The sequence below is a fragment of the Epinephelus fuscoguttatus genome, linkage group LG14 (assembly GCF_011397635.1).
Source record: "Epinephelus fuscoguttatus linkage group LG14, E.fuscoguttatus.final_Chr_v1".
In the NCBI taxonomy this organism is placed as follows: Eukaryota; Metazoa; Chordata; class Actinopteri; order Perciformes; family Serranidae; genus Epinephelus; species Epinephelus fuscoguttatus.
Genome location: NC_064765.1, coordinates 26,723,250 through 26,739,676, shown reverse-complemented (window position 1 = coordinate 26,739,676; position 16,427 = coordinate 26,723,250). Strand labels below are relative to the sequence as shown.

Genomic DNA, 16,427 nt, shown 5'->3' with positions numbered 1-16,427 from the left:
AGCAGAGACTGATGTCTTTCCAACTTTTCACAGTCCTCTTTAAAGAGGTTCTTCATTTCTATCCAAATATGCTTTTAAGCATTCACCAATCAGGACTCACCTCATCCAGGACCACCACGGCATTTTCGGCAGGTGCTGGTCGGGGGACGGAGAGGGAAGGTCCAGGCAGTGAGACATTGGACAGTCGCCTCTTCCTGACACCAGTACAGTTATTTGGGATCTTAAAGGCGCAGCGCTTGTGGTAGTTCAGCCCACATCCTTGAAATATGAAAACACAAATGACATCAGTCACAAACACAAAAGTAGTGTGAACATATTTCCACTCCACAAATTGACCACATGATGGCCCCACTAATGAACAGGCTTAGGGAGAGGAATTTACGACTATGAATGTTTCACTGGTAAATAAATCAACCTCTTAAATTTAATTTACAGTCAGAGGAGACTTCAAATGCAGCCTAATGACATGAAAATTAAAGAGCATAATTCAGATCTGATCAAACAAGGACTGACATGCCATAATTCCACTGGGATCTGAATGTCAGGCATTTTACTGGATACAGTGCTGAATCTCTCGTGTTTGCTTGTATATCTCCCTGACACATTGTTAAGGTCAGACAGGTGGTGTGACTGTGTATGGAAATGGTAGAAAGCGGGCTGAATTTTCTCCCTGACATACAGTGAAAGGCAGGGTTTGGCTCCCGTGAAAGCAGTAAAATCATCTGTGGGAGTCGGTAATACATTAGCAACAACCATCATTTTAATCATAAGTAATAAGGGTTGTAACTCTTTGCGTGTTCATGCCGAGCCTGGAGGTCAGTGCACACAGAATACACCATATGTAGACTGATGCTTGTAAAGAGGAACCAAATTTCATGACCACAAGTTCGGCGGAAACTTTTAGCAGTAGCCTATGCCGCTGGCAACATATGCTGAGGTTACTGCAACAAGTGGATTGCCATGTGAGTGAGTCACACTATGGTGAGCACAAATGAAACCCCGAACCTGGAGGACCCATCTGCGGGTTTCCGGTCAGCTCCACCAGCAACTGAGAGAGAGTTGTGTATAAGATGAGGACAGTGTGTCAGCATTACTCCACTGTATTTTGGTATTTTCGATTTCACAGCATAAGAGATAGACTTTTCAATTCACTTCTCTCTCCGTCTTCCACGCAATCCTAACCCCATAAAGAGAACCCCACAAAGCTCAAAGGCCTGGCAGTGACACAGCAGGGTTCTGTAGTATTCAGTGACATGTATGTGTGTGTTTGTGCATCTAACCTTCACATTTGAGCCCCTGCCGGACGAGACCCCATAGCATCTCCCCGCAGTAATCACAGAAGGTGGGGGCCTTGTAGGAGTGGACATAAAGGGCATGGGGTCGGATCTGGAAGTCTTCAACTGTGGCTTGAGCTAGAAACAATACACAAGTGATATAACTAAAAGTTTGCCAAAGAAAAACAAATCTGGAGAACAGTTTAAAAATAAAAAACAGGACTGAAAGAAAGAAATGATGAGAAAAGATGACAAACAAATCAAAAACACAAGAGGAGAGCAGCCATTTATCACGGGTATTTGGCAACTATTTCACATTTTAATATAAAACTAATATAAAAGGCAATACACAGTCTCACTATGTGTGTGCATATGAGAAAATGTAATTTAATAAAAGAGAGATTGCGCTCAGACAAACAAATCAGTGTCTGACTCCTCATGCTGTGTCCAAACTGCTGCAGTAGAGGGCGCCACATCTACAAAAGACACCTCTACAATTTCATCATCCCATGTATGAAAGAAAGTGATAGGGCACACCCATGAGACAGCAGAGAAGTGCAGAGTGACCCCGTTATATCAGTCTGTCTTTGTTATTAAGAACACAACATCAAAACCAACAGAGCTGTGTCTCGTCCCTCTTCCTGTTTCTCTCCACTTTTGCCTCCATGTCTCTTCTGCTGTATGTCAAACAGACACACTGAGCTCATTGTTGGAAGCAAGCGTTGGTTAATCATGGCTGTGAATCATCAAAGATGTGAAGATGAGTAAGATATGGAGGTGACTGCTGCCAAGACCTGTGTGTGCAGCTGAAGCCTCAGAGCTCGCATTAGCAACATGTTCCTGTGCAATCATTTATTCGGCCGCGGTGGCCATCGAGGGGATTGGTTAATCTTTATACTCAGGTTAAGCAGCAAAACCTGTGTGCTGGGGATGGTGATGTCATAGTGTGTATGTGTGCGTGTGTGTGTAAGTTCACTTCCTTTGAGGTGATTGAAACAAACCTATTTGGACAACTGAGGACATTCTCAGCTGCGGTCTTGAACAACAAATATGACGTGGCCAGTAAGAAAAAAAAACCAACTTCCTTTGCTAAGAATCTGCTCTGTATAAAGGACACAGAGAACATCCTTTAATCAAGAAATCAATTTAAGATTTGGAGCAAAAAGAACACTAGAAATTGCAGATATCCTCAAAGGCAATAAAAAGCCTGTCACACTGAATCAATGTGATTTGTTCATTTGATAAAAGAATGCAACATGTCCACAAGTAGGGCAGGTACAGGGTCAATTTTATTTTAGGGTCTACCCAAATAATAAACTTTTTTCAAATTTTTAACGCACTTAGTATAAGTGCTGCCATTAAATTATCTGAGGTATTTATATTTATGTAACACTATTAATACACAAGCCACATTTTTTTGCCATTTCAGAGAAATAGGGTGGCTGTCGGGATGATTTTCGCAGTTTGGGTTTAATTTGAAAGAGAAGAAAGAACCCAAGCAGGTCACATGTCGTGGGGCGAACACAGCTCCCTGGCACAGACACATGAAAGGCAGCATTCATGAGCTTATTCACACATGGCTTGCAAAACAACTGGCTGCTTCTTAGCAGCCGCTGCGTTATGTAATGCTCGTTGTGCTAATTAGCATCAAACAACACCAAACATAAACTCGACGCGTTGTTTTTCGCAGCACTTCTCACGAGCCGAGGGGCTTACATGAATGCACTATCTGTTTGCTTTGAGGCGCAGAGTTTCCATTTGGAGGCCACAAGTTTCCAACTGACAAAAACAAGTTTGCTATTATGACAAACAGAAGGTATTGTAAAATATCAATTTCACACCGCCAGCAGTGGTGAACAAGGAGCTTGTGAAAGTGGGTGGGAATTTCTAAGGGGAGTGAAAAACAGAACAAAGGGACAATCGGTCAGGCCAAGCCTCAAACCTCATGGGCTGAGATGGCCTGCGCAGTGTCCGTCGTGTCCAGGGCCGCCCCGCACATCAGAGCATGTTTACACTCCGCGGGTCTACTACAATCACTTACTGCAGGGAAAACAAACCCTCTTCTTTGAGCCCAAAGCCAAGAAAAAGCCACTTCTGCCTCCCTCTCGCAGCGAGAGAGATATTCAAACCGTCTCTCTCCCACAGCCACGGAATCCAACAACAGGTTGGTTAAGGAAAACTGAACGGAAGATGACAGGAGACAAATTGCGGGGCGGAAAAAAAAGGCTCATATTTTCTCTGAACCAAATGAAGGGCTTGGGAACGCAGATCTCTCAGCTCGTGTTTCTCAAACAAAGATCAAGTGTCTGACATGCAAAGACCCTCTCGTGAAGAAAGCCAAGTTTATTGAGTGTTAGATGAAATAAAAAAAAAAAAAAGCATGTGTGTTGCATGTGTAGCAAATCTGAGATCCGACTCCTCTATAACATCTTCATCAGGTATATCTCGGGCTATAAATTGTCAAGCTCCACTGCTGGAGCTTACACCTGCAGATGGATTTGTTGAGGTAGGAGGGATTAGAATGAAAGAAAGCGAGGAGGGGAAGAGAGCGACAAAGACTGACACAAAAGAGAGCACAAGACAAACACAGACAGTCAGAAACAAAAAGAAGGAAGTTCTCCAGTCTTTAGTCTACATTCCTCAGCCTTGATGCCTGAAGTATCCTCAGATCCTGAACCTATACAATCATCCCCAGTCTAAATCTCCACAAACAATACTCTCAGCCCAGGAGACAGGGGGAGATATTCAGCACAGGTGGTGTCAGGTGCTTCCCAGTGGAGACAGATGGAGAAGGAGAACAGATTAGAGCAGAACAGATACTCTAAGCCATTTGTTGGTCTCAGCACTGCACAGGAAGCTGATTCATTCATCGCAGGAAATGACAAAGAAAAACCAAACACCTGCGTAACCACTAGAAAAGGTGGACAATCTGATGAAACTTTGTTTAGGGGAATGAAAACAAATTTATCACAAAATAAAAAACAGCTGAGTGGAGTGTCAGATGATTCACTAGCAGTCATTTAATTGACGACACCAAACTGCACTTGAATAATTTTTCAGCGAAGCTACAGAGGACTCTGACCCACTGAAGTGCCCTTGAACAAGACACTATAGGCTGTGTTTACTGGAAAGTTTGTCAACTATGACTAGGCACAGAAAATAGCACACATAAAGCTTCCTCCAGTTTATTAGTGTTAGACCATTGTTTGGACTTTAACACCCTTGGTTTGTACTGCTTGGTGGACTTTTATGTCCATTTTCATCCTGTTTTCAAAGTCTAAAGAAGCAAAGCCTTAAGTCCAAGTTTCTTTGGACAATCTTTGCTGGAGTTTCAATTGACATGAGCATAAGATCAGTGAAAGGTTGGGTACGGTTTACTTGAACCGATACCAGTACCGGTACCTGTAATTCGGTACTGGTACCTTGTTTTGGTACTTAATGTCTCTGTTATAACGAAAATGTCATTTCTGAACAAGCTTCAAGGGTGAAGTAGTAGACTAAAAAGCAATTCTGTTCCTCTGCTCTTTCTTAAACACACATTGAGCTAATCTTCGGTCACTGTGTGTGCTTGTGTGTCAGTGCATGTGTGTGATAGTAGGCGATTACTAAAATAATATAGAAAAGAAAATAGACCAGATGCTGAAACTGTCGTGGCAGATCGGCGCTGCAGTGATAGTTTTGGCTTGCTGGGAAGCCGATGGAGGGGCTGCAGAGTTCCATGGCTGGCTTCCTGGCTTCGGGGCGCTTCCGCCTCCTGTCTGAAGTCGAACCCGACTGCTCTGCAGAGCTCTGTTCCTGGCCTTGGAGCTCTGTGGCTGGCTCACAGGCTTAGGTCTGCTTCGCAGCACTTCCGCTTCTTGTCTTAACCGTGCTTTCTCACCCAGATGCACTCTTAGGTACCAACATTTGGCACCAATGGATTTAACATGAATCTGTACTTGGTACTACTGTTGTCATTCGGTCGGTACCATGAAAAGTACCAAGTTCAGTACCCAAACCCACTGAATACACTGGTCACATATGCTAAAAGTCTTCTGCTGGGTTTCTGTCCCATGGTTCAAAATTCATGTCAGCAGTTGATCTCAAGAAATATGTCCCAATATCTCCTCTGCGCTTCCATGATGATGAGAACAAGTTATTGGATATTTCCTCTGAACATCCAAGATTCTCACATTAAGAGGTATAAACTCTTGAGACTCTATGATTTAAACCTCTCGTTCATTCTGTACCTTTATATTTGCCAAGAGCAACAGTCCACAAAGGTCTGTTGAGTCAATGTTTTTTTATTCCTTCACAAAAATGCTAAGTAGTGATTCATTCTGGTACTACTCTGTTCAAGAGGTTGTCTACAGATATCAGACTCTTCAATTTAATGCATTTTAAGACCTTTTCAAGATCATTTTTAACCAAATATGAGACTGAACTTTGGACAAATCATCAAGCATTCAAACATTGCATGTAAGTATGAAGGTAAGTATATGTGGTCCCATTCAGAGGTAGGTGTTATACAGGAATATAGTTATTAAGTTTGCAACAACCATTGAACATTCAAGGTGAGACTCCATGCATTCACGTATAGTTCCACTGCAGCCTACATACCAGAGAGCACCACCTCAATGAGGTCTCCTTCGTGGATGTCCTCGGCCGAGGTCAGCCTCTGCAAGATGTTCTCGTCGCTTAAGTCGTGGCGGAACAGCAGGATCTTGTCGTACATGCCAAAAAAGCCGCACTCTGGGAACTGGAGAGAAGAGGAGATACAAGTTAAGATACTAGTTAAGGTCTAAGCGTGATACATGAAGACAGATGTAATGTGTAAGAATCCGTCATGGGTAATGCACTTCAGAGGGTCCACATCTGATACAGCAACTAAGAGACAAAAAATTAGATTCGGTTCAGCCTCCAACAATTTTTTTATGGAAGACCTTCCGTAAATACACACAAGCACATGCACGCCCATAGTACGTCATTTCCAGTGGCTTACATCACCATCGTAACGGGGACTGGAGTATTCTGAATCCAGTGGCTCAGGAAGAGAGCCCCTGCTCAGACCTCCTTTCCTCCCTTCACAGGACTCTACACTATAAAGCAGGAGGAAATAACACTAAAGGGCCCTTCAGTGAAGAAGAAGGAAGTAATGTATTAGTTATATTGTTTATTAAGTGCACACAATGAGAGAGTCATCTGAATTCCAGCAGGGCCAAGACCCCAATTCAGCAGTCACTGACCACATCTGAGCCAAACTAAACCTAGACAAGCTGGGTCTGACCTGGAGCTGAGCGCAACAACGTAAAGTCACGTGATCGAGGAAGGGGGTGGAGAGGGGGTGGAGAGAAGGGTGGGTAAGGGAGACAGGGAAGAAGAAGGAGGAGGAGGAGGTAAACATCCTGAGAGGAGTAGAGGAGAATCAGCTCACAGGAAGTGCAGCGCCACTCAATACTGAGTCACTTCCTCTTCTGAGGGCAGCCCATAGCCTCTTAGAGAGTGATTTTCTTGACAGGGCTAAAACCAAATTATAAGAACAGAGTATATATGCAAATATCTACTGTACACCTGCGCTTAAAACTGAAGGCTGCACATAGAGGACTCATGATTAGAATACCTGCTCTCATGTCCTGCACAGCATCACTTTGCAAACCTGACAGCGCGGAAAAAGCCGATCAACTGTAAATGGATGTTCAGAGCTGTCATGCATGGTTTGTATCAAAGTGGGAATTGGGGCGCAGTCATTTTACACCGTGGCTTGAGCCTACTCTCAGTGCCAAGCAGGCTGGTACTGGAGGATCCACCAGCTGTTTCCCCCTGAACCAGGGTCACACACAATGGGCCACATAGAACAATGCCACTACGACCCAGGAGCAACTGGGGACTGGTAAAGCGTCTGGGCACGGGACGCACAAGACACCTGGAGCCTCTCGACTGCCAAGAAACACAGATACAGAGACAGCAAGACAGATTGATGGCTCAGGAAAACATGGGTGTATCAGATGACTCGTGTCAACAAAGCCAGAAGCATGAGCCATCAGAGTGCAAAAATTTAATCCTGAAATTGACGACTGCTGAGGCCTGCTCTGGTCTTTTAGGCAGCAGATTGCACTAGTGGTTGGACAGAAAGACATTACAACAAAGGACCTGGTCCCCCTACCCCCCCAACCTACACTCTTAATCTCCCTGTGGTGGAGAACAAGTTCCCTTCAGGGATCAATAAAATACAACATCATAACACATAACTTTGCTTCTTGTGGGTTTTTCCCATGAAAGACCCAGCTTAAAATAGCATCCATGAACTATCCATAGGTTCACTCTAAGAGTAAAGGACATGTCACTGACACATCAATATTCCTCTGTGCATATCTTATGCAACAGTTGCATTGCAGAGGATGCAATATAAGGCATGCTGAACCAATCAGTCAGTAACCAGGATTTTGTTTCTGGAAAGATACACTGCTGTTCAGCATTCCAGATGTGATATATATATCCAATTCACCTCCAGTGTAGTGAGCTGGGGGTAGATAACTCACTGGCAGATATCTTGAAACCAAAGCTATCCGCAAAGCTAAATTCTACTTGGGATAATTGGAAGAAATGAGTTTTAATATAATATGGGTGGACACTTTAAATAAATATGGTAATATAATTTTAAGGGAATTAGAGTGTTGAATTACTGCGTTATTTCCATCTCAAAATTACCCCAGAAATTGCTGGAGTGGTCATTGCTAAGTGGGGGCATTGAGGTCGTGTGAGGTTAAAGCTTGCATATAATGTGTAAAAGTTTGTACAGCATGTCTTTTTTTTCACAATTGCTGGCCCCCACTGGTGAAAATAACTGGAGGTCAACATTACTACATTTAAGAGGCTAAGGCCTGTTTGAGCTAGCCGTTCACACTTAGCTGTTTAAAGGGGGTTTTATACTTCTGCGTCAAACCCACGCCATAGCCTGACGTGCACCTCCCCAGAAATGTAACGTTGTGGCGCAGCAATGCAGACCTCCTGCCTATTTTTGTAAGCTGAAACCATTTCCCTGACTGGAAAGAGAGCTTTCATTTACTTTTATTTCACAGATAAGAAACAATAACTTGTTAAGACAGTAAAGCCGCCACAAAATAGCATTTTATGTCTTGTGTGTGATTTATCCTGGCTTCATATGAGCAGAGGAAATCTCCGCTAATCGCTAGGATAATTTATACAATGTAAAACGCTACAGGCTTGTGCTAATAATGTTAGCATGTTATATTTGTTTAGAGAATGCATTTAGTATAAGACAGTTGTTTTGTCAGTGAACCTTGTGAGTTGTAATGGAGCCGAATTTTGTTACATTACCTTTGTTAAATGTTGCTGCAGCTAAGCTAATTTATACAATGTAAAATGCCATAAGCTTGTACTAATAACATTAGCATGTTGTGTTGTGTCGAAACAAAAGACAAGTGCTTTGTCTGTGAATGCTGCGAGTTATAGTGAAGCTGATTTGTGTACTTGCATTAGAAATTGTTGCTATTAAGCCATAATTAATGTGTGTTTTGAATCAACTAAACTTTACGGCACTTCACAGAAACCCCACCGTAAACTAGTGGTTTGGAGGTGTAACTGCAGAGTGACACAGACACACCACCGCACAAGTAGGCCATGTGTATAGGCTATGGTGTAGGCTCTGCATAGAGCTGAGACACAAGTATAAATCTGCCTTAAGCCAACTTGAAGGTTGTGGCATATTGTGAAACTAACCTAAAGAAGCAGACACAATAAACACACTTCAGAGAACTATGGGCAATGAAACCTGACTGCTGTGTCTCCCCAAGGCCCAACAATGACCGACAGCCGACCATGGGCTTGGTGTGTAGGGGCCTTAAGGCATCAATTGGCACCAATCCTGTCACATAGCTTGCCAGGTAGAAGGCTAAATGACGCTCCAACTTAAGGCTGAATTTTGGCGAGGGAACAGCTGGCATGCTCATTTTCAAAGGGGTCCCTTAAACTATCACCTAAAGATATCTGAATGAAAATGGGTTCTATGGGTACCCATGAGTCTCGTCTAAACTTGAGAAAGCTTGTTCCCTGTTAAAGTGTTGTTCTAACAATCAATTTAATCCTTTAAAATAAAGCTGTATATTTGTCTTTATAAGGAAAATGATAGATATAACAGGATTGTTGTGGAACTCGAAATGTTAACTGTACTGGTGTAAGTCTGTGCACATCAGATAATTAGTAATATTAACTGTTAAATGAGAAACAAATGTATACCAGCGTGCAATTCCTTAACTCATATTGACACAGATATTCAAACTAGCCTACTACAACAGCATAATTGAATTCCTGAAATTTAATTATGACTTTTGGTTTAAGATTGTAACCCCAAGATCTTCAGTGGCCCCCTGTGGCCAACTCTATGAAAAAATTCTCAGAGCGCCACTGCATACACTCACCATCACACAGACAACTCGCCACCATGATGCTGATGAGCTTTTAATGCTGTGATGCAGACTAGAGGTAAGCCTTCGCAAACACTGCGGGACTGTGGCGTGTTTGACTGTTCATGTGTTTTTGCCAAATGAGGATATTTTGTGACAACAATTCATCGTATAGAGACACTCTCATCCGTCCATGTGTTACATAGGAGTCTACCATCAATCAATCTGTGTGAAGATGATCTCCGCTGCGTCAAATCTATAGCAAACACAAATACGAGGAGCTCATAGGAGAAAGTTTTGCTCAGCTCTGATTGTAACACAAGGCACGTGCCTGTATAATGGAACATTTCCAACTCACCCCCTCCATCTGACATACCTACTTCCTAAACCCTGTCACCGTCCGAGGTGATTAATACTATGTGGCTCAAACCAACACCACACAGGCAGGGGGGGCATCCTTCCTGAGCCGGCTGCAGTGTCACGGTGAGGTTTTCCTCCACTCGCCTGCTCTCGAACCCCGCACGCACATGGGTCGATGCCCAAATCTAGCGAGCTGGAGTCACCTCCTCTTGGCACCCCCCTGCAACACTTTCCACTGTACAGAACGGGTCCCATTCCAGAGCAAAAGCCTCAGCAGGCCATAATGTAACGGCTGCAAGGGCAGAGGACACTACTTTTTTTCCATGCCCCATTAAAGCAAGAGGAAGCCAGAGGTACAAGAACAATAGTTTGGCCGGTTTAGGACACATTTTAACAGTATGTTGTTCAGATTGTACAGATAAAGTGATAATTGATGGCTAACCTGTGGCAGCATGCACGCTTAAAGTAGAACTCTATTCACACAAGCTTCCAGCGCACATGCATGTAAAAACAAACCTCCACATATGCTCCTGTACACATATGTACCCTCACACACCATCAGCCACACATGCTACTGCATACATCTCCGAAGCCCATAGTGACTAAGCATGTCTTTTGTCATCTTCAAACGCAAATCCATTCAGCCGAGCAGCCGCGACCACACACGCACACCAAAGACCCCGGCGTGGAGGAGCTGTGTGTGAGGTCCACAAGTCAGGCTGGAAAGACGAGTGGAAAGGGGCTTTGCAGTAGTAAGCTTTTGTTAAACTAACTAATCCGTCATTGATATGCTAAATCCTGTTATAAGGAAAGAGAGTGAGAGGCAGGAGAGAAGAGGAAAGAGGGGAGATGATGGTGGGGGGAGAGGGCCAGGGAGCGGGACAGATCTGAAATATGGTCCTATTTCATTGGGAGCCAAAAACAAATTACCTCAAGACAGTCATGAAGAAATGATCTGGTTTGAATAACAGAGTATGCCATTTGGCACTGAGGAATACTGATGCTTTCTCGTGCATAGCTAGTACTATCAGTTGCATTGTGAAGCTCAAAATGATAAATTAGGGAAATGACTCAAAGGTCATAACTCAACCATGTACAATGTGACATTAAAACTCGAATGTTCTGCTGATTTTTTCCCCTATCACAGTGAAATAACACAAAACCAATGTGTGAAGGCACTCAGTCACAGAGGACAATAAAAGGCTGTTGTCGAAATAGAATAGTTTTCGCATGATCCTGTGGTTAGACATTTGTGTCTCTGTGCATATGTGATGTGTGGCTGAGGTGGGTGGCAAAAGGGAAGCAGTGTTGAGAGCGGTGCACAGGCTCTGACAGATGGGCATGTGATTACAGTAAGGAAAAGTATGCTGCTTGACCTCAGGCTGCCTCACACCTTTATTAGTCTGGCAGCAGGCCAGACAGATGTGGAGGACAGTAACAGTAAAGCGTCCTGCTCCAGATCAGTCTGCATGAGCTAAAGCTTGTACTGTCTGAAGAAGTGTTATAGCTATATAGCTTTCTTTTTAGAAAAGAAGTAAAATTCTTTTAAGGGTCATTCACACATGCACATATTAATCTTTTCATTACTGGGTCTACAAAATGTCGGAAAAAAGTAGAGATGTTCTAAGCTGTTGGAACATCTCAGCTGTTAATATTTTTTATAGCAATGGTATCAGATTGGTCCTCGGTATTGGCTGATATACGAGTTCAGGTATTAGGTATTAGGTATATATAGTTCAGGAATCGGTATGGGAAGGAAAAAACGGTACTGGAACATCTCTAGAAAATAGTTAACAAATTCTACAACAGTTTCATAAAGCTCAAAATGATGTTATCAAATAGCTCATTTTGTTCAACCAACAATCCAAACAATAAATAAAATCAGTTTATCATAACATAAGATGAGGAAAAGCTGAAATGCTCCTATGTGAGAAGCTGGAACTAGAAAATGGTGAATAGTTTGGCTTGTGGCGTGGACCAGAATGCTCCGAGACTCTGAAGCTTTGATCATTGCCATGGTAATCAATGTCCAACTCTGTATTCATATGCTCTATTTTTTCATACCATTACCCAAAATATCCCAAAATAAATTACCATAAAACTTCAATTAAAAGCATAGTCCCAAGTTAACACATAGTCTCTTTTACTAGCTCGGTGTAGCTACACATTTTGATAAATAAAGGCCTGTTTCAATTAAAAGCCTGGTCTGGTTGCCAAGTAGTTGATTTTTATAGAAGTTCTTTGCATGTATAAAAAACTGGATTGTTGACTACTCACTTGAGCTAACGTTTGTCTGCTGCTTCGATTGGGCATATAATTATAAATGTTTAAACTTTTGTCAATTTGGAGATGCTACACATCATAAGCTCAGCTGATTTCATTTTACTGAAACCATGAGCACCAGAGAAAAGTGTAACTCATTCAGATTTAAGGACATGACAAAAAAAACAAGTAGTGACTCCCTATGTTACCTCTGGAGCTGTCATAAAGTCAGAATATGTGTCTGTTTCTCGATTATCTGGTAAATTATTTATATTCCTTTAGTCTGTAAGGGTCCACCCATCAAAAACTTTGTAAGTGTTTTCATTAAAATTAATCCAAATTGTGAATGTTGTTTTAACAGCATAAAGGGGTCTTGTGTCGGTATGCTGGGTGCCATAATTCTCTTGGGCTGTTAAACAAGTGTCATAACATAACACATATTTGATATGTTATTCAAAGCCTGATTTTTATACAGGGAATATTCATACTGGTTTAAATACACAATGGGATTGTAATTCCCATCTTTGCTGAGCAACAGTTTTCTGTAAAAGGAATTAAAGGCCTGTCGCAAATATAAGCCTATTGAGTACAATGATTTAAGCAAATAATAGCCTGCGCTACTAATATAGCTGTTACAGTAATAAACAAAAATCCACCATAATTCATTATGCATGACCATTATTATTAGTTATTCTCAGACAAGGACATTTAAACTTAGTGATAGGCCTTGTTTTGTGTCTCTGACAGTTTGACTACACATTTACAACCAGCTTGGAAAATCGCCTGAAACTGTAAGTAACAACTTAGCCAGTTTGCAAAGTATTTTTTGTAGCTATTATAGCTAATATTACTGCAACCTGCATGCTAACAAGAGGCTGTTTGTCACGTAATTTGTATCAACTGAAAACTGATGTTTTTTGTGATTAATCCAATCATGATTTCAGCTCTGCACTAATGGATTTAAATGCGTTGTTTTCTTCTTAGTATTTCAAAGTCTTTCACCCACAGTAACACAGTGTTTTGGGCCTCTAACAATGGCCCTTTTCAGAAACACTCTTCAAAGTAAATGCTCTTGAAAATGCCAGTTTTGTAATTCTCTATGATTGTCATGTGATCTCTGGCATCACACTGTTATGTGATTTGTTTTTGATAATCATGTGCGCCACTTTTTATTTTTACTCAGTGAGTTACTCATCATCATAACTTTTAGTCTGAAAAGCACAAAGCTGTCATAACACAGAGAAATAAATGTACACTTACATTGAGAAATCTAACCAAAGGTGTCCACAATTCAAATCTTCTGACAAGATTTTCTTCGGACCCTTGTGATCTAGGAGTGACACGGGTCTTGCTATGTGAGGTTACTGAACAAACGCACTTCTATACCCGGTACAGGATATGTTTTGCATTAAGGTATTGTTTTTGTGAACCTGGAGACATAAACCTGAAAATGCTATAGTAGATGGAAATCTTTAGGCAGTATTTTGTTCTGATGCCAATTTGAATCCGAGAGTCCAGCTGGGAAACTGTTGAAGGTGAATAAACAATTCTCTCACTCAGCAACTACCTTTGTTGCCTTTGAGCCTTATACCGTGTTGGTATTAATAGTAGAGAGTTTAGGATTATCTAACCTCTCTGCAGAGGACAAGACCTAAAGATTTTCATCAAGGTACTGAGCTCTTGTGAAACATCTAACCAGAGTCAGGAGGTATGAGGCCATTGTTCATTTAGCTTGAGGTGGCAAGATAAAGACTGTCACAAGGTCAGTATGATAAACGGAGCTTTTTTTCAACAGATAAATAAGTCCATTGACTGATAGCCCTGCAACTGTTTTATAGTGCCATGACACAGATCACACTGCCCCACAGATCCTCCACCAGAAAACACAAGATGTTGATTTCTATGTGTTTCTGTTTGATATATTTGAAGAGTTCTTTAGAACACCTTAAAAGGAGAAACTACATATACATTCAAACTTGGTACATAACCACAGCTTGATGAGTTTTGATGTACAGCAGATTTAATAGACACCATGTGCTGAATGCTCCACAGTAAGTCATGAAACCGTAAGTTCCACTGAGCCATGGTGAGACTTTCACAAATAGGAAAACACTTTTTTCTAATGTCAAAACAATGAGGAAACCATTGTTTAACTTTGAGGTGTATGTTAATGCCCACAACAGAGGGAAATATACTTCAAAAAGTCATCAAATGAATGCATTGGAAAATCCAATTATGCGCTCACGCGAACCTTGGGGGGAAAACTGTGTAATTACTTTGCCCAAGTCACATCAAACACTGTGTGGAAAACTGTGTTAATTTATTAAAGTCAACAGCGGAATTGTATTTGTTTTCATTACATATTATTAATGTAATACCAAGCAAATGTTTTCCACACAGCAAGGGACAAGGAACACATGCACAGTGAATGACACAATTACCAGAAGTGGGCATAAACATAATTCATTTGTCACTTGGAGTGAGGCATCAAAAGAAGGGCACACTGGAAACACTCTGGTTTTCCACTGTCTTGTTCAACATTAAGTGTTTTTGGTCGTCCATTAACAGTTTCCATATAATTTGGCTGCATGGATTCTAAATAATTTACTTTGATGGTGCAGATGTCCTCACTGTAATGTATGTATGAAACAAAGTCAATATAAACATACATTCTACTTAGACAGTGTTTCTTTTACCATCAGGGAGAGGCAATGTTCCAAACCTAATGAACTGACTGGAATCGGCGGTGAGCAGAAAATCTTACATAGCGTGTTGAAGTTCTACCACAACCATCAAAGCACACAAGAACCTAACACATCGCTACGTAACCTACTGCGACCTTTAGAGATGAAAGATAATCGTTAATGAGAAAATCAAAGCTTTAATTCTTCATCTGAAGCAAGAAATAAATGCTATTTGAATTACATCATGCAAGAGAAATGGATTGGAATGCAACACACACATCACGACTACATGAAGGAAACAAGAAACTCAGTATCTGGTCTCATAAATAACTGACTGACTTGGTGTCAGAAGCGTCCCAGAAGTGTCCCAGAGGCTCATAAAAATACGCGCCTCGACTATCTTTGACGGAACCTTGGCGCATTGCAAAGAGCAGATTGATCTCTCATACTAACAGGCACTTTACGTACAATACAGACAGCCTATAATGTAATTATAGCACAACAAAGTAGGAACAAACAACAATAAACATAACTACAGTACACCAAAGAGGAAACCATTTAACTTCATAGCCTACGTATTTACTTCTGGTAGAAGCACAAACATCAAGAAAAGTTACAAAATTGACAAAATTCAATATGTTTCCCCCGACCTAAACGTGAACCAAACCTCATCCCTTACCCTAACCACTAAGGGGGTTGCTACGCATTAAGAGGAAGGAAACACTTTTTGACAGGGGAAGAGACTTTAATACAACACTGGGTCGCTCGCAGCCATGGCAACCAGAACATGGCGCAACTCCGCCCGTTGGAATTGTCCCTCCTGGCTCCCCTGCAGTCAGACAGGGACTTATTCATCTTGTAACGTACCTACCTTTAGTAGATCATAACATACCTGGTATGAAATTAATCTGAAGATGCTGCTGTTCAAAATGAGACCAAACTTTTCTATAAAAAAAGCCCTATAAAAGGCCAGCAACAAACTATTTAAGGCAAGCCAATTTCTGGAAAACCTGTAGCCCCTACTGGCCCATTAACAGCAATGTGGAGTCAGCACTCCAACAATTCCTGCAACTACAAGAGATCCTTGAGCATGCAGTCATAAATGTGCACACAAAATATGAGGCTGATTGGTCCAGTAGTTTGTGGGATTAGCTGCGGACAGATATGCATGCTCACACACACACGAAAACACACGACTAAATGCATGATCCTCTTAAGGAATCCTTAAATTTGGTTACTACAGGGTTGCGACCATGTTATGTACTATATCAAACAGCTTCCATATAAGGGTGCTTTCACACCTGCCCTGTTCGGTTCGCTTCAATCAAACTCAAGTTCATTTGCCCCTTAAATGTGGCTCGTTTGGGCAGGTGTGAACACAGCAATTGCACTCGGGTACACACCAACACAACCAGACCGAGACCTTCTTGAAGAGGTGGTCTCGG

The 16,427-nt window shown here is 41.8% G+C and overlaps 1 protein-coding gene across 3 annotated transcripts in view; it reads right to left on the bottom strand.

Annotated features, from left to right (window-relative positions):
* Window positions 1-16,427, bottom strand: part of prkd3 (protein kinase D3) — a 46,140-nt gene that overhangs the window by 14,710 nt on the left and 15,003 nt on the right. For all 3 annotated transcript variants that reach the window (XM_049597218.1, XM_049597217.1, XM_049597216.1), the window contains exons 3-5: window positions 5,874-6,012; window positions 1,281-1,412; window positions 101-258 (exon numbers count right to left, since the gene is read on the bottom strand). In XM_049597218.1, the coding sequence (XP_049453175.1) occupies window positions 101-258; window positions 1,281-1,412; window positions 5,874-6,012 (429 nt within the window). The remainder of the gene's footprint in view (window positions 1-100; window positions 259-1,280; window positions 1,413-5,873; window positions 6,013-16,427) is intronic.